The sequence below is a fragment of the Natator depressus genome, chromosome 12, assembly GCF_965152275.1.
Source record: "Natator depressus isolate rNatDep1 chromosome 12, rNatDep2.hap1, whole genome shotgun sequence".
Lineage (NCBI taxonomy): Eukaryota > Metazoa > Chordata > Testudines > Cheloniidae > Natator > Natator depressus.
In genome coordinates this window covers 4,893,280-4,916,685 of record NC_134245.1, presented here as the reverse complement: position 1 = coordinate 4,916,685, position 23,406 = coordinate 4,893,280, and the positions used below count along the sequence as shown (strand labels likewise).

Genomic DNA, 23,406 nt, shown 5'->3' with positions numbered 1-23,406 from the left:
AGGAATGCAGGCTAAGGGCTGGGGTAACCACAGAAGGGAGATGCAGCCAGCAGCCCAGGCTTGGCTCTGGGGAGGTTTCCGGGGGGCACGACGGGAGCTGCCCTCTGTCTAGCACACTTTGATATCCCTGCCATTGGACTCGGCTCACCCTGCCTGCCCTGGCAGACCAGTGGATCCCAACAGCGCTTGGAGTAGGGGCGGGGGCAGCTGTGCTGACATCCACCCCCAGCAGGCAAAAGCCGCCCAGAGGGTTCCTGGCAGAAACAGTGTCAGCCGGGCAAATGATTCACCCACCAGCCCAGCCAGCAGGGGCACGTCCTTCAGGGAACCAACAGGCTGACATGCCCAGGGCTGGAGCCCGCCTGGCCCACAGGACCCGTGCAAGGGCAGGGGGCGGGTGAGCTGCAGCTAGCACCTTGCGCGGCAGGGTCAATGCAGAGCCCCCTCCCAGGCGCACCCACCCTGGGAGTGTGGCTGGGGGGCGGGGGGGGGGGAGGGACGACAGCCACTAGACGGGACAGTGTGCTGAGAGTCATGGTCCTGCGTCCCGCCCAGAGGGCGGCACACGCCCCCCACTCGGCAGCAATGGAGTGCTCGTTTGTCAATGTCACACATGTGTGGCTTGGCGGCAGGTCAATTAACCAGAATATTTCCAAGGCCCCTTGGCTCAGAAGAGCTTGGAACATCTCTGGGGTGCCAGCGGCAGCCGCGCTCCACGGTGGCTCTACACCTAGCCAGGACACACTCGTGTGGCTGCGTTTTCAGGCCTCAGGTGCTGGGCGCCCTGGGTCCCCTCTGCGCCCCACGTGGCAAACCTGCACCGGGGGCAGATCAGAGGCCCACAAAGCTGTGCTCTGCTGTCCTCACCCCCACCATCCCCCAATTCCCTGCTCTGCGGGGCCTTGGGGACCACCAAGAGCGGGGACGGGCAGGTGCCCATCCCTTCCCAGACAACAGCATTCAACACACCACAAACCAGTCGCTACCCCAGCTGCGAACCCACCTGGGAAGTACGTTAACCCGAAAGCGGCAGGGAGGGGCTGCAGTTTTATTTGTTTTTTAAAACTTAAAGTGACTTTTCCAAACAGCGCAGACAGGCCCCTGCAGGTTTAGCAACAAGCAGAGTCAGCGAGACAGCTCCTGATTTGTCCTCCCGAGAGGAAAGGACTCAGGGTCTCCCTCTGCAGGGCTTCCTCCCGTCACTGCTGGAACAGAAGGCGAAGTCTCGGGGCCTTCCTCCACAAAGCACATGGCAGGGCAGGAATCGCCCGCCACGGCCGGCCACCTTGGGGCAGAGCAGACAACCCAGCCCAGCAGTTTCAGGCAGGAGAGGAGGGGGACACTGTAGGCCAGAAAAATGGCATCAATCCAGCTGGCCCATGGCCAGGATACTGGATTAACACCCGGACTCTTAAGTGCCTGCAGATTTATCACAATCTCACAGCTCCTCCAAGACCCTCTCCCACTGCAGAACAGCGCCTCCTAGAGCTGCACTGGGGCACCACCGAATCAGCTACCCCAGTGCCTGCCACTGTCCTTCGCTCTCCAAGCCGAGGACAGACTCTGAGCAATGCAAAGACAAAATGGGGTGAACAGAGAACCCAAAGGGCCTCGCGGGTGCCTACAGAGAGACGTGGTACGTTTTCTCCAGTGTGGCACTGTCCCGGGCCAGGACACAGAGTTCCTAGAGGCCAACACGAACGTTGAACAGCCACCGGTGGCTCACACCTGCTGCGTCAGGTGTCAGAGAAACAGAAGACCTGGGTCACGTTCTTGGCCTGCCATTACCCGCAGTGCATATGGAGGCGCCCAGACCTGGCTGAGTGCCAGTGGGATGCTGGAGCTTCCCCCTTCATCAGCGGCCAGAAAAAGGGATGGGGATCTGGTTAGAGAAGAGGGGAAAAGCTGCCATGAAGTACAATAATGGTAACTAACGAGATGACAGCAGGGGCCTGTCACATGGCACTGCCCCGGGAAGGCTGAGAGCTGCAGACGATGCTGTCACTTCCATTGCGATCCTCCTGGGGAGAGTGAACAGACACCCAGCAAAAGGTCACTCATGCAGGAACAGGGTCCCAGGTCACCTGCAAGTGGAGGACAGGTGGCACTGAAATCCACACTGGGATTTCTCTGCCAGACAGAGCGAGCCCTCTGCACATTCACAGGGGAAGGAGAGTAGTTGAAGGTAGCTCCTCCGGCCTGCCGGAAGAGAGCCTGGAGAAGCACCTGGTACTTAGGCTACAGCACGCCTAGGGTCTGCCCTGCGGCTGTGCTGAATGAACGGCTGGCCTCGGGTACCAGACGCAGAGACTCAAAGCGCAGGGAGGGGCTGTTAAAGGAGCTGGGAAAGTAGGGGAGCGTCTGTAACCTACAGGGCAGGTTCGAGATGGGAAGCCCTAGAGAACTGGATCCTTGATCACCACGACCCTCCTCTGCTTCCCCCATCCTGTCTGGGCCAGCCAAGAGGTGCAGCGACCTCACAGCCCTGGGGCTGTCCTGAGCACCCAGCGGGAACATTCCCTGCAGCGGGTCCTGGAGCCCTGACTGCTGAGCAGGTCCAGCCCTGCCAGATGCCAGCCTAAGCCAGAGGAGTTAGGGCCCTGCAAAGCCGGAGTGAAGCCCTCTGCTGGCCTTGGCATTAATCAGTCAAACAGGAGCCAAATATCACTCCAAGGACTTGCTACTCAACCAGCCGGGATAAAGGATCCAAGAATAACCCTTGGGCAGAGCTGGGCGGAGCCTGCCCAGCTGTCTCAGCCCTGCACAGAGAGCCCCCAGCCAGGACAGTGCCCCCCGCTCCCAGCCGGGACCCCAGACGCACCCACCCAGTTCCAAATGGAACTGCTGCCCGTGGACAAGGGGGAGGAACCTGCTGCGTGGAGAGAAGGGGGAGCTAGCAGCTGATGAATCCCAGGCCTAGACCATGCTCAGACGTGGCTTGGAGAGGTTCATCTCCCAGGGGTGCTCTTGGCACAGCTATGCTCCAGCCGAATGGGGACCACCAAGAGCGGGGACAGGCAGGTGCCCATCCCTTCCCAGCCAACAGCATTCAACACACCACAAACCAGTCACTACCCCAGCTGCGAACCCACCTGGGAAGTACGTTAACCCAAAAGCGGCAGGGAGGGGCTGCAGTTTTATTTGTTTTTTAAAACTTAAAGTGACTTTTCCAAACAGCGCAGACAGGCCCCTGCAGGTTTAGCAACAAGCAGAGTCAGCGAGACAGCTCCTGATTTGTCCTCCCGAGAGGAAAGGACTCAGGGTCTCCCTCTGCAGGGCTTCCTCCCGTCACTGCTGGAACAGAAGGCGAAGTCTCGGGGCCTTCCTCCACAAAGCACATGGCAGGGCAGGAATCGCCCGCCACGGCCGGCCACCTTGGGGCAGAGCAGACAACCCAGCCCAGCAGTTTCAGGCAGGAGAGGAGGGGGACACTGTAGGCCAGAAAAATGGCATCAATCCAGCTGGCCCATGGCCAGGATACTGGATTAACACCCGGACTCTTAAGTGCCTGCAGATTTATCACAATCTCACAGCTCCTCCAAGACCCTCTCCCACTGCAGAACAGCGCCTCCTAGAGCTGCACTGGGGCACCACCGAATCAGCTACCCCAGTGCCTGCCACTGTCCTTCGCTCTCCAAGCCGAGGACAGACTCTGAGCAATGCAAAGACAAAATGGGGTGAACAGAGAACCCAAAGGGCCTCGCGGGTGCCTCTCTCAGGGCTGGCGGGGGAGACCAGAGGGTCACTGGTCCACATGAAATCCCCACACAGACACACAGATGGTGGCAGGACAGAGTCTCCTCATCAGCGACGCCTGGCAAAACCCCACTGATCCTCACCCAGGCCCTCGCAAACTTGCCATGCCGAGTGAAGCTTCTGACCTTCAAAGCAGCCGACGAGGCTAAGGGCTGGAGATGCCCAGGCAGACACACGAACCGCCTTACCCCTGTCCTCATGTGACACCAGAGGGGCCCAGAATGAAAAACAGCCGCCATGGATTCTTGGAGACTTTTTCCAGGTTCTCACGGTGTGAGCAGCCCCCCAGAGCATTGCCATGACTAGACCGAGCATCTGAAAGGGCTGAACACTAGGAACAGGGGCGTACTTCATTTTGTGAATGGAAGTTAACTGATTGGAAGAGTTCAGCGGGAAGTGATGAGAAAAGCAAGGGGCTCGAGGCCTCTCCTGGTAAGAAGGGGATTACAAAACTACTGGGAAGCCCAGAGGAAGGGGATGGGTGGAGCCACTGGAGAGAGGGGCAAGTGCAGGGAATCACCTGGCTGTTGAAAAGTGGGGGGCAGAGGGTGGAGTTGTGAACCACAAGAGGGGCTTGGTTTGTTAGGATCTGGAAGGTGGCCAGGAATCGGATAGTGCAGTTCTACACAAACCTGGCTGGACAGTCACTCGTTGGCCTATTTCATCCTAACAACAGTCCGTGTGAATGCTGTGATCAAACAGCCAATCAGCATCTAGTGATTACCAATGAATTCACCAGCCTCAGCCTGGCTGAAGTCGAAAGGAGTGGTAGGAAACGGAGGACAAACCAAGCCAGTGACAGCAGCTCATTCCTTGAAGGCAAAATGTAGTCACCTCCAGGAACCACCATGGAGCAGGAGCAAAAGGATCCACACTCACTCCAATCTGCTAAAATTAGGCTTTTTGGCTCCTCCAAGATCAAATGTGCCTTGGACTGAATCTTTGCTTTCTGAAGCGAAAGCAGAATATGGATGAGTTTGGTGACCCTGCAAGTGAGATTTTCAAGGCAGTCATCAAAACGTGTCCCTGAGACTCTGGCCTTTGCTCCATGCCTTCAAGTAGCTCTCCAGCACCAGTGTGTTTCAGGAGTTCTGTATGCTTTTCACCCCCAAAATGGCAGAGATCAATTGGCGGCTGTGGGGTCAGAAGTGAAAACAAAGATTTGAACTTCATGACACAGTTGGGGCCTTTTATTCTAAAGGCAACCTTTAAAACAGCACAAAGAACAAGACAGAGAAACGCCTCAAGCACTCTGTCCTGGATATCCTCCTCCAGACAGATCTCAACTCACTCCTCAATGCTGTGAGAAACTGGAGGAAAGATTAAAAGCAAACTAAAAAATAATTAACGTTGCTATTAATGCACAAGGACTGGCTGAAGCTGGGAAGTGACGACTACTGGCATCCCATGCAGAGAAAAAGACATTCCTACTTAACGCTGTTGATTCCGCAACTGAAAACACGCTGACAATACCAGTCAGGAATGCAGAGAACAGTCTGGCCGTGAAGCCTTTGCCATTTGCTCAGACATCCGGGGGCTCAGTACTCTGCTTAAACCTCACTGAGAAAGCAGCAACTGCCAGCAGTCCTAAAGCGCATTGTGAGAGGTCAAGAGGTGTCTGAAGTCACCATCAGCCTTATGGTTGGGTGGTTGACTGAAAAGGTGGCGGGCGATGGATGCCCCAGCTTCCCAAAGATGCTTGCTGGACCTCTCAGGAAGACTCTCTCCACCTGCGTCCAGGCTTCTCCATCAGCAGGTCACACTGAGCACGAGGGTGATGCTGATCCAGACAGCTGAAAGAAAGCTAATGCTGTGCCAGTCTCAGGTCTGACATCGATCCTGGTCAAGATAATGGAGCAGCTAATATGGGACTCAATTAATAAAGAATTAAAGGAAGGTAATATAATTAGTGCCAATCAACATGGCTTTATGGAAAATAAATCCTGCCAGATTAACTTGATATTTTTCTTATGGCATTACAAGTTCAGTTGATAAAGGCAATAGTGTTGGTGTAATATATTTAGAGAAGGTGTTTGATTTGAGACCGTATGACATTCTGATTAAAAAACTAGACCAATATAAAATTAACATGGCCCACGTTAAATGGATAAAAATCTGGCAGACTGAAGGTCTCAAAATGTAATTGTAAATGGGAATCATCATCGAGCGGGTGTGTTTCTAGTGGGGTTGTGCAGAGATCAGTTCTTGCCTCTACGCTATTTAACAGTTTTATTAATGACCGGAAAGAAAACAAAATCATCACTGATAAAGTTTGCAGCTGACACACAAACTGGGGGAGTGGACAATAATGAACAGGGCAGGTCACGGACAGAGCGATCTGGATCACTTGGTAAACTGCACACAAACAAACAATATGCATTTTAATATGGCTAAGTGTCAATGTGTACATTTAGGAACAAAGAACGTCAGCCATATCTGAAAGATTTGGGGATGGGAGTGGATGATCAGCTGAATGTGAGCTCCAGTGTGAGGCTCTGGCCAACAGAGCTCATGCCACCCTGGGATGCATCAGCCAGGTACAGCGGTAGAGCTGTTATTTGACCTCTGATCTAGCATTGGTGTGACCGCTGCTGGAACCCTGTGTCCAGCTCTGGTGCTGAACAACTGAAGAAGGATGTTGATAAACTGAAGAGGGTTCAGAGAAGAGCCATGCAAATAATTAAAGGATTGGAAAACCTGCCCTAGAGTGATAGACTCAAGGAGCTCCATCTATTTAGCTTAACAAAGACATGGGGTGACTTGATCACAGTTTTATGTACCTACTTGGGGAATAAACATTTAATAATGGGCTCTTCAGTCTGGCAGAAAAAGGTCTAACATGAGCCAATGGCTGGAAGTTGAAGCTAGACAAATTCAGACTGGAAATAAAGTGTCAATTTTTAATGGTGAGAGTAATTAACCACTAGAACAATTTACAGGGGTTGTGGTGGATTCTCCATCACTGACAATTTTCAAGCTTGGCTGTTTTTCTCAAGGATCTGCTCTAGGAATGATTGTGGGGCAGGTCTCTGGCCTGTGCTATACAGGAGGTCAGACTAGATGGTCATGAGCGTCCTCTCTGGCCTGGGAATCGCTGACTCAAAGAAAACCAAGGACCGAGAGACACTAGAGTCACAAAAGGAACTGAGGGAGGTTCGGAGGGACAGGGCAGATCACGAGCTGCTGATGCAGCAGCTATGGCCACCATGGAAAACTGACTCCATCTAACTACCAATAAAGACCTGGAGCCACACAAGGGGAGAAACCGAGAAGTGACTGAGAAAAGCTGTGCAATCTTTCCCTTGCTTAACCCACATGACTGAGCCCAAACACAAAGAGCACCAAGGGAACCCGGAACAGGAAAAAGAGGCTGAAACTCAGTTCAGTTCTTTCCCTGTCTCCAACATTTACAGTGGAAGATCCAGGTTTGCACCCACACCCGTCCATGCAGGAGATCACATCCCCTCCCAGCCCACTGCATCAGAACAGCAGCAAAGCATGGAAGCAGAGTCCCGGGAAGCAGCACCAAGAGTCAATCCAGAATTGTTTAAGGTTTTAGCCCTCACCCTTCCTCTCCAGCCAGATAAGAGTCAACGGAGCAGCTTTTAACACATCCAGACCCGGCTCAGTCTCAACTTCCTAACCAGTGGGAAGTTGGCAAAGGCACTAAGGTGGGAAAACTGTCAGCACCTTAGGGCAGGTACAGTAGAATGGGAGGAGGACTAACCAGGTAGCAGCTTGGGACTTGCAGGTCTTCACCTTTCCAAGGTGGACAACATGTGCCTTTCAGTCTCTGAGGAATAAGCCTGTATGGAACGTGGCTCACAGCCTGGGTGCCGGGTTTCAGCCCCGAGACACTTCTGCCGGGGCGATTCTGGGTTCTCCCTCGGCCCACTAAAACAGCACCGTTCTCTCAGGTTGGGGAACGTCACAGCAAACCTGATGGGAGATTGAGGGGGCGGGGGAGATTGGGAGGGGAAAGCGGGGGGGGATGGAGCTGTGCACCGGGATGGGGCAATCAGGAGGGGAAAGGGAGAAGGAGGGGTGCTGACTTTTCCCCCCTACAATAAAATTGCAATGGAAAATCTGCTCAGAGTTCAGGTGACCAAAGCCAGGTTTTGACAGCACCCCAGGGAGCTGGATTCAGAAAAAGCTACCAAACCTAAGCTGGGTCCCTGCAGGCACCACAGCTCACTGCCCTGCAGCAAGGCACAGGCTGGGCTATTGAGATCTTGGCACTCTGTGAGCAAGACACTTAAGCCACAAAAACAGAGTCCCCCTGCAAACCTCACCAGCTGCTTCTCCTAGCCCCTGCTCTCCTGGGGACCGGCCAGCCCCTAACTCCAACTGCCCTACCCTTGCCCCATTCACTAAGAGCCCCTAATGCTGCCATGTTTCTCTTCCTCCAAGCAAAGCCAAGCACTGGATGATTCCCAGAGGAAGGAAAGCTCCAGCAAAGTCCTGCTTCATTCAGCACAGAGTCAGCAACCCAGGGGCACAAACCTCCCCCCCATCCCACCCACATGGGTCCTGCACAGGTCTGTGCCTGAGGAAAGGCCCCATCGATGTTGTGGGGAGTGGGGGGGGGGAAAATCACACATTGGCTCTGTCAAGGTTCCTTCCCCACTCTGAACTCTAGGATGACAGATGTGGGGACCTGCACGAAAGACCCCCTAAGCTTATTCTTACCAGCTTAGGTTAAAAGCTTCCCCAAGGTACAAACTTTGCCTTGTCCTTGAACCCTATGCTGCCACCACCAAGCGTTTAAACAAAGAACAGGGAAAGAGACCACTTGGAGACTTCTTCCCCCCAAATATCCCCCCCCCCCAAGCCCTACACCCCCTTTCCTGGGGAGGGCTTGATAAGAATCCTCACCAATTTGTACAGGTGAGCACAGACCCAAACCTTTGGATCTTAAGAACAATGAAAAATAAATCAGGTTTTTAAAAGAAGAATTTTAATTAAAGAAAAGGTAAAAGAACCACCTCTGTAAAATCAGGATGGAAAATACCTTACAGGGTAATGAGATTCAAAACTTAGAGAATCCCTCTAGGCAAAACCTAAAGTTACAAAAAGACACAAAAACAGGAATCTACATTCCATTCAGCACAGGTTATTTTACCAGCCATTAAACAAAAGGAAATCTAACGCATTTCTAGCTAGATTACTTACTAACTTAACAGGAGTTCTGAGGCTGCATTCCAGATCCGTTCCCGGCAAAAGCATCACACAGACAGACCAAACCCTTTGTTCCCCACACTCTAGATTTGAAAGAATCTTGTCCCCTCATTGGCCATTTTGGGTCAGGTGCCAGCGGGGTTACCTTTGCTTCTTAACCCTTTATGGGTGAAAGGGTTATCCCTCCTGGCCAGGAGGGATTTTATAGCACTGTATACAGAAAGGTGGTTACCCTTCCCTTTATATTTATGAGATGCCCCCCATATCGCAGATAGGGTGAAACACTGGCTGTGATTTCTTCCTGGAGCTCTAGCAGAAAACAGAATTAATAAGACACATGCATCTCTAAAATATACTTCTAACTGTATAAAGACTAACAATATTTCCCACATCTCAAGGACGATTTGGACCAGTTGATTCTGGGAAACTTTCACGGGAGAGTGCATCAGCCACTTTGTTAGAAGCTCCTGAGATGTGCTGGATGTCGAAATCAAAATCCTGGAGAGCTAAACTCAATAAGTTTATTATTTCCCTTGGCGGTATGAAGCCACTTAAGTGCAGCATGGTCGGTTTGCAGGTGGAAACGCCATCCCCAAACGTATGGGCGTAGCTTTTCCAGAGCGTAGACAATGGCGTAACATTCCTTTTCACTGACTGACCAGTGGCTTTCCCTCTCAGATAGCTTCTTGCTGAGAAACACAAGAGGGTAGAATTCTTAATCCGGTCCTGCCTGCATTAAGACTGCTCCCATACCACATTCGGACGCATCTGTGGTTACTAGGAACAGTTTGTCAAAGTCTGGGGCCCTTAGTACAGGGTCAGACATGAGTGTCGCTTTAAGCTTGTTAAAGGCCTTCTGACACTCTTCGGTCCACTGAACGGCATTTGGCTGTTTCTTTTTGGTTAGGTCTGTCAGTGGGGTGGCAATTTGGCTGTATTGCGGTACAAATCGTCTGTAATAACCGGCCAAGCCTAAGAAGGATTGGACCTGTTTCTTTGTCTTTGGGACAGGCTGCTTTTGGATAGCATCCACTTTGGCCTGTAGGGGGTTGATAGTTCCTTGACCCACCTGGTGTCCAACGTAAGTCACTCTGTTTAGGCCTATTAGACACTTCTTAGCCTTAACAGTTAGTCCAGCCTCCCTTATGCGCTCGAAGACTTTTCGTAGAAATTCCAGGTGTTCTGCCCAGGAGCCCGAAAATATGGCAATATCGTCAAGGTAGGTGACTGCATATTCTCCCAATCGTAGAATAATAGAATATCAGGGTTGGAAGGGACCTCAGGAGGTCATCTAGTCCAACACCCTGCTCAAAGCAGGGCCAATCCCCAACTAAATCATCCCAGCCAGGGCTTTCTCAAGCCTGACCTTAAAAACTTCTAAGGAAGGAGATTCCACCACCTCCCTAGGTAACGCATTTCAGTGTTTCACCACCCTCCTAATATCCAACCTAAACCTCCCCCACTGTAATTTGAGACCATTAGTCCTCGTTCTATCATCTGCTAGGATGACCATCTACAAGTTTTTGGAAGGTGGCGGGTGCATTCCCCAGTCTGAAAGGGAGCACATTAAATTCATACAGCCTGACATGTGTGATGAAGGCCGACCTTTCCTTGGCGGATTCATCTAGCAGTACCTGCCAATACCCCTTGGTTAAGTTCAAGGTCGAGATGAACTGGGCCCATCCCAGTTTCTCTAATAGTTCATCTGTGCGTGGCATTGGATAGTTGTCTGGGCGAGTTACAGCATTTAGCTTACGGTAGTCCATGCAAAAACGTATCTCCCCATCTGGTTTGGAAACTAGAACCATTGGAGATGCCCATGCACTGCCAGAGGGGCGGATTACACCCATCTGTAGCCTTTCCTGGATCTCCCGTTCTATAGCAGTTTTAGCTTGAGGAGACACCTGGTAAGGTGGGGCTCTAATTGGGTGAGCATTACGTGTGTCAATGAAGTGGTATGCCTGTTCAGTCAGTCCTGGGGTGGGTGAGAATGTCGGCACGTAGCTAGTGCACAGCTCCTTGATCTGCTGTCGCTGCATATTCCCAAGGGTCATGGAGAGATTCACCTCTTCCACGCCACCAGCACTTTTCCCTGCATAGTAGACACCTTCAGGTCACGCAGAGTCATCTCCTCCCTGGGCTGTAAACTGACAAACCTTTAATTCTCTGAAATAAAAGGGCTTTAGAGAATTAATATGGTATACCTTAGGCTTTCTGTTGGAGGTGGGGAATGCTAGGAGATAATTAACAGCTCCCAGGTGCTCCTGGACCGTGAATGGCCCTTCCCACGACGTTTCCATTTTACGGGCCTGGAGCGCCTTTAAGACCATGACCTGGTCCCCTACTTTGAAGGAACGCTCTCTGGCATGTTTATCATACCAGGCTTTTTGCTCTTTTTGAGCATCCTGTAGGTTTTCTTTAGCAAGGGCTAGAGAGGTTCGGAGGGTGTTTTGTAGGTTGGTTACAAAGTCCAGAATGTTAGTTCCTGGAGAAGGTGTAAATCCCTCCCATTGCTGCTTCACCAACTGTAATGGCCCCTTAACCTCTAGGCCATACACAAGTTAAAATGGTGAAAACCCTAAACTGGGATGTGATACAGCTCTGTAGGCAAAGAGCAACTGCTGCAACACTAGGTCCCAATCATTGGAGTGCTCATTTATAAACGTACATATCATGGCCCCCAAAGTTCCATTAAAATTCTCAAACAAACCATTTGTTTGATGATGGTAAGGAGTGGCAACCAAGTGATTCACCCCATGAGCTTCCCAAAGGCTTTCCATGGTTCCTGCCTGGAAATTAGTTCCTGCATCTGTAAGGATGTCGGAGGGCCAACCTACCCTGGCAAAAATGTCTGCTAGTGCCTGGCACACACTTTTAGCCCTAGAGTTGCTTAGATCTACTGCTTCCGGCCATCGGGTGGCAAAATCCATGAAAATCAGTATGTACTGCTTCCCTCTGGGTGTCTTTTTCAGAAAAGGACCCAGAATATCCGCAGCTACTCACTGAAATGGAACCTCAATGATGGGGAGTGGCTGAAGAGGGGCTTTGAGCTGGTCTTGGGGTTTTCCCACTCTTTGGCATACCTCACAAGACCGGACATAGGTAGAAACATCCTTGCCCATTCCCTCCCAGTGGAATGACTTTCCCAAATGGTCTTTGGTTCTGTTCACCCCAGCATGGCCACTAGGATAATCATAGACTAAGCTTAAGAGCTTGACCCGGTACTTAGTTGGAACTACCAACTGTCTCTGAGGATGCCAGTCTTCCTGGTGTCCACCAGAAAGAGTTTCCTTGTATAAAAGTCCTCTTTCTACAACAAACCTGGATCGATTAGAAGAGCTGAGAGGCGGTGGGTTGCTCCGTGTCACCGTCCAAGCTCTCTGGAGGCTTTCATCTGCTTCCTGTTTGGTCTGGAACTGTTCCCTTGATGCTGGAGACATCAGTTCCTCATTAGATTGTGGACCTGGGCTTGGTCCCTCTGGAAGCGATGTAGGGGATGGGGCTGTTTCCGTGAACTGTGAACCGCTCTCCACTGGTGCACTGTGTTGGGGTTCAGGCTCTGGCTGAGCCTCTTGTGTAGGGTTATGGGCTGCTGCCGGTTCAGGTTCGGTGGGGCCCTCTGGTGTTGGGGTTGCAAGTACTGGATTCAGTGCTGGCAATGGGTCTGGTGATGGTTGTTCCGCCAGTTCCGGTTCTGGGACTGGCTCCGTCTGGGTCTCTGGGACTGGATCCACTACTGCTGTTGCAGACGTTGGCCTGGGGTCCAGTTCCATCACCCCTGACCGAGTCCTGGTAGAAGTCTCCAGAACAGAGCTAGGCATGACAGCTTGCTTAGCCTGGCTGCAGGTGACCATTCCCACCCTCTTGGCTAGCTTTACATGATTGGCCAAGTCTTCCCGCAACAGCATGGGGATGGGATAATCATCATAGACTGCAAAAGTCCATGTTCCTGACCAGCCCTTCTCCTGGACCGGCAACTTGACTGTAGGCAAGTCAAAAGAGTTTGACTTGAAGGGTTGAATCGTCACTTGGACCACTGGGTCGATTAAATTGGGGTCCACTAAGGAAGCATGCATAGCCAGCACTTGGGCTCCGGTGTCCCTCCACACGGTGACCTTCTTCCCGCCCACACTCACAGTTTCCCTCCACTCTGAGGGTATCTGGGAGGCATCTGGGCCTGAGGACCTCTGGTGTGATTCTGGTGCAATGGACTGTAATCTGTTGGGGTTCTTGGGGCAGTTGGCCTTTACATGCCCCGGCTCGTTACATTTAAAACATCGTCCAGCTGACGGGTCACTGGGGCGAGGTGGGTTGCTGGAGAACGGTGTGGTGGGACGATAAGGTGTCTGGAGCGTTCCTTGGGGTGTAGTTGGGGCCTTGGGCTGCCCCCGGTAGTAGGGTGTGGTCTGAGGGTGTCCCTTCTGGTATCTGCTCCAACTGCGACCAGGGTTGTTTCTCTCTCCTCCCTCCACCCGTTTTGTTCCGGTTTGTCCCACCTCTCTGGTGGTCTGGGACTGCTCGTATCAATCAGCATAAGCAGCAAGACTTTCTGCTGAGTCCGTTTTCTTATCCCATAAACACTGTTTTATATCCTCCTTGGACATATTCAGGAATTGCTCTGAATCACACATTCCTTCAAAGCTAGTTACACCGCTTCCTTTGACCCATTTATCTAACATTCTTCATCTGGTTTATAAGCGCCACATTATTTAGTTCAGGTCCTCTCTTAAGGGCTCTAAATTTTTACTTGGTAAGTTTCAGGTGTAACGTGAAATTGCTTTAAAACCAAATCCTTGAATTTATTATAGTCAGAAGCCTCATCACTAGGCATCTTATTGAATATGTCCAGAGCTCTTCCAGTCAATTTTGCGACCAATTTGGTCACCTTGTGAGCTTCAGGAATTTTATGGAGTGTGCACAGTCTCTCAAAGGTGAGAAAATGTTCAGCAATATCACTGGATTCATCATACTGTGGACATAGTCGCTCCCATTTGTGGATTGTTGGGTAAGGATTGTTCGGGTTATTCGGTATATTCTGCTGAGCCTTTGCCTTCTCCATCTCCAGTGCATGCTTCCTCTCTTTTTCCTTCTCCTCCAGTTCTTTTTCCTTTGCCACCATTTCTCTCCGGTGGGCAGCCTCCCTTTCTTTTTCTTTGGCTGCTTGTACATCCATCTCCACCTGTCTGAGTTCTACCCATCTTTCATGTTCCTTTTGTTTTTCCTCAGCCCCAAATCTGGCTAATTCCAGCTTCTGTTGATTATTGCTTTCTGTCATTCTAACCTCTCTGTTTTTAAGCTAGCTATACCTGAGAGTTAGAAAGAAAAAAAAACCTGGCTTGTAAAATTTTGCTGTGCTGTAACCTGATACCTATTTTCTCTGAAAGCTGTTCTCAGCCTACAGAAAAATCCTTTTGTTATGCCTGCTGCTCTGTCCCCCAGGCAGAGACATAGAATCTACAGCTGCAATCACCTTTTACAAAACCCTTTAAAATCCTGCTGTGCTTCTGGTTCAAAACGATCTCAAAATGATCCCACCGCTCTGCCACCATGTCAAGGTTCCTTCCCCACTCTGAACTCTAGGGTACAGATGTGGGGACCTGCACGAAAGACCCCCTAAGCTTATTCTACCAGCTTAGGTTAAAAACTTCCCCAAGGTACACACTTTGCCTTGTCCTTGACCCCTATGGTGCCACCACCAAGCGTTTAAACAAAGGACAGGGAAGGAGCCCACTTGGAGACATCTTCCCCCCAAATATCCCCCCCAGGCCCTACACCCCCTTTCCTGGGGAGGGCTTGATAAGAATCCTCACCAATTTGTACAGGTGAACACAGACCCAAACCCTTGGATCTTAAGAACAATGAAAAAGCAATCAGGTTCTTAAAAGAAGAATTTTAATAGAAGAAAAAGTAAAAGAATCACCTCTGTAAAATCAGGATGGTAAATACCTTACAGGGTAATCAGATTCAAAACATAGAGAATCCCTCTAGGCAAAACCTTAAGTTACAAAAAGACACAAAAACAGGAATCTACATTCCCTCCAGCACAGCTTATTTTACCAGCCATTTGAAAGAATCTTGTCCCCTCATTGGCCATTTTGGGTCAGGTGCCAGCGAGGTTACCTTAGCTTCTTAACCCTTTACGGGTGAAAAGGTTTTGCCTCTGGCCAGGAGGGATTTTATAGCACTGTATACAGAAAGGTGGTTACCCTTCCGTTTATATCTATGACAAGCTCCAAGCAAGCGTTGTTGTTTTCATCTAAACCACCACCACCCCCAAAGGAAAAGATCAGGAGCATGCTGAGATCTTTCCGCAGGGGGTGTGACGTTGTCCTAACCAGCCCTTGTCTCCACATGGATGGGCAGAACGGCTCAGCCCTTGGCCCCAGAAAAGCTGCTGGGGTGCAAGGCAGCTCTTGGGCCAGGAAGGGGACAAAGGAAGCCAGGCCTGCGAGATCCAGAGCTCCAGGGGGCGGGGGGGGGGGTGGCACACAGCGGCCGAGTAGGGAAGAGGGCTCAGGACCTGGCTGCCTGGGGAGCTGCCTCAGGGCAGGCAGGGCCCGAGTGAGGCACAGGCCAGGACACACCTCAGGAGAAGCAGCATATTTGTCGGAAGTCCCAAGCCACTGCCATGCCCTAGGTGAGGGGCTCACACTGGTTAACCCTCAAGCCAAGGCAGCCATCTTGTCCTGGCCCCATGACCAGATGTCAGCACATCCTCTGCTCCTGCCTCTCTCCTCTGCCTGCAAACTGATCCCAAACCCAGTCGGCACCGGGGCTGCCCCATAGCAACGTCCCTGCTGAGGGCATAAAAGCTCCTCCTCACAAGCCATTGGGCTGTCCAGGGGCGCTCTCTCCTGGACATGCAAAACAAACCAGACTGCACGCTAGACTCTCCCCCGCCCCTGTCCTGGGGTAACTCAATCCAACTCCATCCTGGCCCACAAAGAAGACTCCATAGAGCAAAACAACTCAGACCTTTCACACTTCCAGATAACACTGGTGGCCAAGCAGCCATCTTCCCTCGACACTTGGAAACGTGAATTCTCTCACCCAGTTCAGCCAGCTGGCCCCAAGCCTCTTGGGGAAAGCTCAGGAGTTTGCACCCACCTTGTGTTTAAAGGAGTCTCAGACTTGCATGGGAAGGGCATGAACCAAAAGGCACTGGGGTGGAGAGTGGCCACATGCCCTAGGGAAAGCAACCAGGAGATGACTGGTCTTCAGAACTCTCATTTGGGCCAAGCTACAGCACTGTGACCGGACAACACAGCAACGGGAGCAGACGGCGGGAGGGTGGTTCAGGGAGATGATTCCAAGGGCAGAAGGGACCATTGTGATCATCTAGTCTGTCGTCATGTATCGCACAGGCCAAAGGCCTGCCCCAAAATCATCCCTAGAACAGCCCATCTTGATTGAAGAATTGTCACCGATAGAGAATCCACCACAACCCTTGCTAAGTTGTTCCAATAGTGAATTATTCTCACCGTTAAAAATTTATACCTTCTTTCCAGTCTGAATTTGTCTAGCTTCAACTTCCAGCCATTGGCTCGTGTTAGACTCTCTGCTGGACTGAAGACCCATTATTAACTATTGGTTCCCCGTGTAGTTACTTACAAACTGGGATCAAGTCAGCCCTCCACTTTTCTTTGTTAAGCTAGATAGATTGAGCTCCTTGACTACCACAACAAGGCAGGTTTCTGATCCTTTAATCAATCTCGTGGCTCTTCTCTGACCCCTCTCCAATTTATCAACATCCTTCTTCAGTTGTTTGGCACCAGAACGGGACACAGAATTCTAGCAGCGGTTGCACCAGTGCCAAACACAGAGGTAAAATAACCTCTCTGTTCCCACTCAGCCATCCCATTTATCCATCCCAGGGTCGCATTAGTCCTTTCGGCTACAGGGTCACACTGGGAGCTCACGTTCAGCTGATTATCCACCACGACCCCCAAATGTTTTTCAAAGTCACTGCTTCCCAGGATAGACTTCCCCATTCTGTAAGTATAGCTACATTCTTTGTTCCTAAATGTATAAATTTACATTTAGCCATATTAAAACACACGTTGTTTGCTTGCATCCAGCTTATCAAGCAATCCATATCTCTCTGTATCAGCGACCTGTCCTCTTCATTATTTACCACATCCCCAATTTTTGTATCATCTGCAAATTTTATCAGTGCTGATTTTATGTTTTCTTCCAGTTCATTAATAAACATTTTAAATAGCATAGGGCTAAGAACTGGTCTCTTAAGGACCCTCCTAGAAACACGCCACTTGATGAGGATTCCCCATTTACAATTACATTTTGAGACCTTTCTGTCAGCCATCTTTTAATACATTTAATGTGGGCCATGTTAATTTTATGTTACTCTAGTTTTTTAATCTAAAATCCCTTTGTTTCCCTTATCAATTTTCTACAATTCCAAGCTTCTGACTTATACTCATTATCAGCTTCCCTTTTCTTGCGTTTGTTATATACGATTTCTTTTCTTCATAGCGGTCTTCACTTCCCCTCTGAACCAGGTCAGTTTAACGAATATGGTCTTATTCCTCGATTGGGGCTTTGGGGGCATCTAGCAAAGCGTTCTTAAACCACTCCCAATGATCATGGACATTTTTTTCTGATTAAATTCTTCCTCTCAGCTGATTGGGCTCACAAATTGTTTTCGGCCCTGTAATTTGAGCTTTTGAAAGCACCAAGTATATATCACTCATCTGGACTTTATTCTATTTTTGCATTATAAATGTGATCAAATCATGGTCACATGTACCTAAGCTCCCATTCGTTTTTAGTTCTGTGATCAGTTTCTCTTTATCTGTCAAGAAGAAGTCTACTACAGAATTCCCCCGTGTTGGATGCAACACTTGGAGAGTTAGGAAATTGTCATCTAGAATATTTAGAAATTCCAAGGATATTTTACTACTAGCAGCATGAGACCTCCAGCGTGCGTCAGTCAGATCGAAGTGGTCCATGATCATGCAGCGTCTTTTCCTACACGTTGTAGATAGGTGCGTAAGGAGCCGGTCATCCTGTTCCCTAGTGTGATATTGGGCATCTGCAGCAGACGCCAAATACCCCATCTTGTGCTTTATCTGTTTGGACATTGATCTGTAAGCATTCAAGATCATTTTCTTCTGAGTTATCAGTGACTCTGAAACAGGTAATGCCATTTTGGACACAGAGTGCCACGCCCCTTCCCCTTTGCGCACTTGATTCTTCCACTGATTTGAATATTCCCATCATGGGACTCATCCCCCGAGGTTTCAGTAGTACCAACGAGATCAAAGTTATGCTAATAAATGAGCAGATTCCAATTCCTCTTGTCTGTCATCCTGGCTCCCAGCATCGGTGGAAAGGGAGAAAAACAACACACAAAGAAACCTGAATACAACCACTCCAGTAGGAGGCAGAAGCAGGCAATGGTCACGTCAGGGATTCGTGCGTGTTCATGAGCTGGGAGGCCAGGAGACCCCCTCTCGCACACACAAGTTATGTTCCAACTCACATGACCATTGCTGAACGAATTAGGACATGCCATTTGCCACAGTCTGCATCTTTGAGATGTTCCCCATGTCAGGAACCTCGCAGGTCAGTTACCTTGTCCAGCAGAGAGGGCAAACAGAGTGCCAGAGTAGGAGAAGCTGCCCAAGACTCTCCCTGCCCCTTAATCCTGCCCTCCTCCCTAGCTCTGGCCAGGAATGGCCGCCTGACAAACGTGGTATTTTTATTTGTATTTTTAATATGCTTACCAGGAATAAGACCTCCTGAATGTTCAACAAATAATCCACCCGTAATAAGATCTACTTATCGCCACGCAAAGCAATCTTCCCACAGACCAGCCCTGCAGCCTCCTGCATTACGCAGCCCCTTCAGTAGGGCAAAGCAAGCCCGACGTCCCTCTCAAAGCAGGGAGAACGCCCTCAGGAGCGGACAACATTCCCACTGTGGGAACAACAAAGTCCGTCTCCTTCCTGGGCCAAACTTTACAAAGAGAGCCTCCAGCAACTAAACTCTGGCCTTTTAGTGGGCCGTTTCCTACAAGCCTCCTCTGGGAATAGGAGATGGGCCATCGGGATTAAAGGGACCTGTGAAGGAGGTTTGGGCCCTTTCCCTCCCTCTCTGGATAAAGAAGGCCCTGAAATAAACACGAAATAACGGATAGAGGCCAGGTGCACACAGTTCCGTCTTTTTACATTAACCCCCCCCCTCCCCTTTTCCCTGGAGAAGTGGAAGGCGGAGTCAGAAATACCAAGGAAGGGAAACCAGGTTCATTGAGAGGGGAAGGGATTTTTCATTCAGTCTGTTTGGAGCTTCTTGTTCTGGTTAAAGTTCATTTAATGCCAATCCCCAGCCAACATTTAGGAGAAAAGCTCCTTGGTTAAAGCCACAACCTCACGCCGCCCTTTCAGCGAAGGGCTGAGAAAGCTCCTTGTCCAGCCCTCCAAGGCAAGTCAGGTTGCCTCTAAATGGGATTGTAGCCATGTCAGTTCCAGGATATTAGAGACAAGGTGGGGGAGGTAATCGCTCTTATTGGACCAACCTCTGTTCGCGTAGCTCAAAGCTTGTCTGTCTCTCTCATCCACTGAAATTGGTCCAATAAAAGACAGTACCTCACCCACCTTGTCTCTAAGGCAGGACAAATAACCCATCAAATATCAGCCTTTATTTCTCCATCAGAAAGCAGCAGAAAGGGACAAGGCTAGGTTTCCCTGTGCAGGGTGCCTTGGAAAGGGGCCGTGTCAGCCTAGCCTGGAAGCTCCTAGGGGGGCAGGGACTGTCCCTTTCCTCCCCTTGGTGCAGCACCTAGCGCAATGGGGTGCTGACCTGTCCGCCTCTGGGCTCTGCTGGCCTCAGAAGTGTAAAGCTACAAGAATCCCTTGTTTGTTCTGAAGCCCAAGGGGAAAGTGTTTTGTTACAAAGCAGGTTTCAATCCAGACACTGCAGCGCTGGGCTAGAGCAGCGGGTCTCAACCAGGGGTACACATACCCCTGGGGCACTCAGCAGTCTTCCAGGGGGTGCATCAACTCATCTAGAGATTGGCCTGGTTTTACAACCGGCTACATAAAAAGCACCAGCGAAGTCAGCACAAACTAAAATCTCAGACAGGCAATGACTTGTTCACACTGCTCTGTATACCATACACTGAACTGCAAGTGCAATAGTTCTGTTCCAATGGATTTATTTTAATAAGGACATGGTACAAAGGAGAGAGTCAGCCACTTGTCAGTAACGGGGGCTGCGACACTTCTGTACTTTGATGTCTGATTGCCTAAACAAGTAGTTTTTAAGTGAGGTGAAACTTGGGGGTAGGCAAGACAAATCAAACTCCCGAAAGTTGGGGGGGGACGGGACGACAGTCGTCTGGAAAGGTTGAGAGCCACTGGGCTAGAGCATGAGATCCCGGCAGACAACCGCGGGGCCGCACACCACTGCTCCAGCTGGGAAAAACCCACCCAGGGACCCCGGGCCGCCTGGGGGGCTGGGACCCCAGAGGGGACGGACCATGCTGGGAGGCAGCATCAGCCCAGGGTCACCCCCCGTGCCGGGGCGGGGCCCCAGGGGAGCAGAGTGACCGGGAGGCCCCTGGTTTCTCCGGCGCTCAGAGCCGCCAGCTCCAGAGCCGGACACGAGCCAGAGGCAAACCCCGGGGCGCTCGCACCCGCTCGAAGCCGCCAGTTGGTTCCGGGGAAGCCAGGAAAGTCCCCCGCTCGCAGCCCCCCAGCCCGGCCCGGCGACCCCGCGGGGAGACCCTGGGCGGGCACCGCTCCCCCCGGCAGCGGGCACCGCTCCCCGCAAGGGGTCCCCCCCGGTCCGCACAGCCCAGCCCTGCTGCAGCTGCTGCCGCCCTCGGGCCCGGGGGCTCCCGGCTGCGCCCCGACTCCCAGCTTGAGCGGACCCGACCGCGGTCAGCCCAGCCCCAACGCCCGGGGGCCCCAGGTGGCCGGCCCCAGCCCGCCGCCCGGCCGGGGACTCACCCACGTGCAGCAGCAGCAGCGTCCCCAGCCAAGCGGGCAGCTTCCAGCGGCCGCTGCCCATGGTGCCCGGTGCCCGGTGCCCGAACCCCGCCCGCCCCGTGCGCCCGGCTCCGAGCAGCCGGCAGCCTCCTCTGAGCGCCCCGGGCGGGTCCCCGCCCCCAGCCGGCCCCTCGCCCCGCCCCATGGCGCCCACGGGGCTTCACGTCTCCAGCGCGGCTCCCCGGCCCTGCCCCTCCGCCGCGGGGCTCTGGCCCCCCCGGGGAGCCACCCGGACCCTTCCAAGCAGGCGCATCTCCCGCGACGGGGACAGCACCGGGGAGCCAGGTTCCAAACGATCAAAGCCCCTGCGCCGCCCCCCTGCTAGTCACCCTACCCGAGGTCCTCCCAGCCGGTGGCTCTGGCAGGTGTCAGTCCGTCCAGCTCCTCCCAAGGACCGGGGCCCCCTTGGGCAGAAGGCCCTCTCTGGTTAAACCTAGCTATGGGTCCCAAAGTCCTTCGTTTGTCTGCTGGCCTCTGAGGCCGGAGATTCTGGGGCTGGGAGGGGGGTTACAATACAACCTGAGTGAATTTACCTACTCACCCCCCACTGCTCCCTGGGGTGGGTCTCGGCTTCAGCCTGATCCCTGTCCTCTGATCCTATTCGGTTTTCCATCAAGCCCAGGCCAACTGTCCACATCATGGTCAGCTCATTTCCCAGAGACCGTTACAGCTCTGGGATTTTTGTCTATTAAGCAGGGGTCAGGGCAGAGTTTATGGAATTGTTCTAGAGCCATTAACACATAGGCCCCATCAACCAGGGTAATTTACCTAATTACCTGCCCCTGTTGTTAGCCCCCAGAGGGCTGTGGTCAACCCCACCCCCTGGAATTACATACAATCCCTGGCCCACAATGATCCACAAACCAAATTGCCGTATCTGTCACAGGGAGGATATGGCTTTTGCTTCTCACACTTGACATTCAAGAAAGCTGGTTAAACTTTAGGAGCCTTGACTTGGATGAGAAGTGAATTCGGGATTTCTCTAGCATTTTGCATGCTGTCTCACTGCACTTCGCAAGGGCTTGAGTCAGATCCTGGCAGCAAAGGGAAATGTGGCAAGTGGTGGTGGATTACTCTGGTGCTTTAACTTCAATGTATGGAGAAATGAAGCACAGCACCTTCTCCCTCCAGGCACTACTGCGGCATTCATGCATGGGCTGAGCTGGGCAAGCCAGTTCCATGGCTGTGCGATTTGTTGCAGAACGGTGCTCCCAAATCTAAGCTTTCATTAACAAAATACAAAGTGTCTGCGTTTGAAAGTCATGCTGGGAAGGAAATTAATGCAGCATTTGCTGACCGCCTGAAAAAAGGAGGTGTGAAATGTTCTTATTCCTCTTAAACGTTAACTCTGAAACTTAAGGATGACAGTGTAAATGTCAACATTATTAACTTTTTCACTGATTTTTTTTTTGGTAAAGAACACACACTCAGGTAGTGAGCTTTCTCCAGCTGTTTACTGGCACAGTTACCCACACAATTTAGGGCTCTTTCCTCCCCCTCAGGGTACAATGGCTCTCTATAAATTAACGGGACCTTGTCTCAATAAAGGAGTCTTTATCACACAGTAAATTTTCTTAAACATGTATTTATTAGCAATTGAGAATACACATGCCAAGCATCTAATGCTGACCACTTCCAATAAAGCAGACTGATGTTTCCCAATGGGCAGTCAGGGTCTGATCTCATCTGGGACTCTGGCTTCCACACAGTCTAGTCATGCAGGGGTTAAAAATCCTAGCAGCTTTGGTCTTGAGCTGTATCCTAGAGTAAAAGTCCAACATGCTTGTTTCCTGACCCTCATTACATAGTTAACATGAGGGTTTCTCTTATCTATGTCATAACTAATTATTTTACTCCAAGCATAGCTATGCAAAACACTAACCAATTATTTTCACTATACAAAGATTCACACACCTAAGACCACCTACTCATTAGCTTTTGTTGGTTTCAAAATTAGCAAAATCTTTTCAAGATCTGCTTATCTATACGCTCATTAGTGAGATAGCCTTGCAACAGCAAACCCTTGTGCTTTTTATTATCAAGAAGAAGCTGCAGACACTCAGGGCTCCCATTCTCATGACTGTGAATATCTATCTATCCCTGTTCATAATGCTGCAGCTGCTACATTTCTATCTGTCTGCCTACATCAAGGCCAAATTCTCCTGACTCTAGTTTTTGTTTTCAATTTATGGTGGCTAAACGTAGATGGCTGCAGGTTACGCTAAGGTGACTGTGGGTCATGTCAAGTCCGGGCCTCTGGTTACAACTCAGGGAATTATGAGTTCAAACCCACACTTCTTTCCCCTTCCTTGTTAGAAGAATGAAATTTGCAAATGAAGCGCAAGTTAAGAGAAACTCAGTAAAGAAGTTAGTTCATTTCTGTACTGTAAGGGGCCTCCAGTAACTGGAATGCCAGCAAAGCTCTTGGAGATGGGCTCAGTCCAACAGCTAAAAATGCCCA

The 23,406-nt window shown here is 51.0% G+C and overlaps 1 protein-coding gene across 1 annotated transcript in view; it reads right to left on the bottom strand.

The window, feature by feature from the left end:
* NRN1L (neuritin 1 like) overlaps window positions 1-21,053 on the bottom strand; it is a 34,311-nt gene extending 13,258 nt beyond the window's left edge. Inside the window, exon 1 of the mRNA XM_074969061.1 lies at window positions 20,907-21,053. Within this exon, the coding sequence (XP_074825162.1) occupies window positions 20,907-20,967 (61 nt within the window). The 5' untranslated portion in view covers window positions 20,968-21,053. The remainder of the gene's footprint in view (window positions 1-20,906) is intronic.
* Between the last annotated feature and the right edge of the window lie 2,353 nt (window positions 21,054-23,406).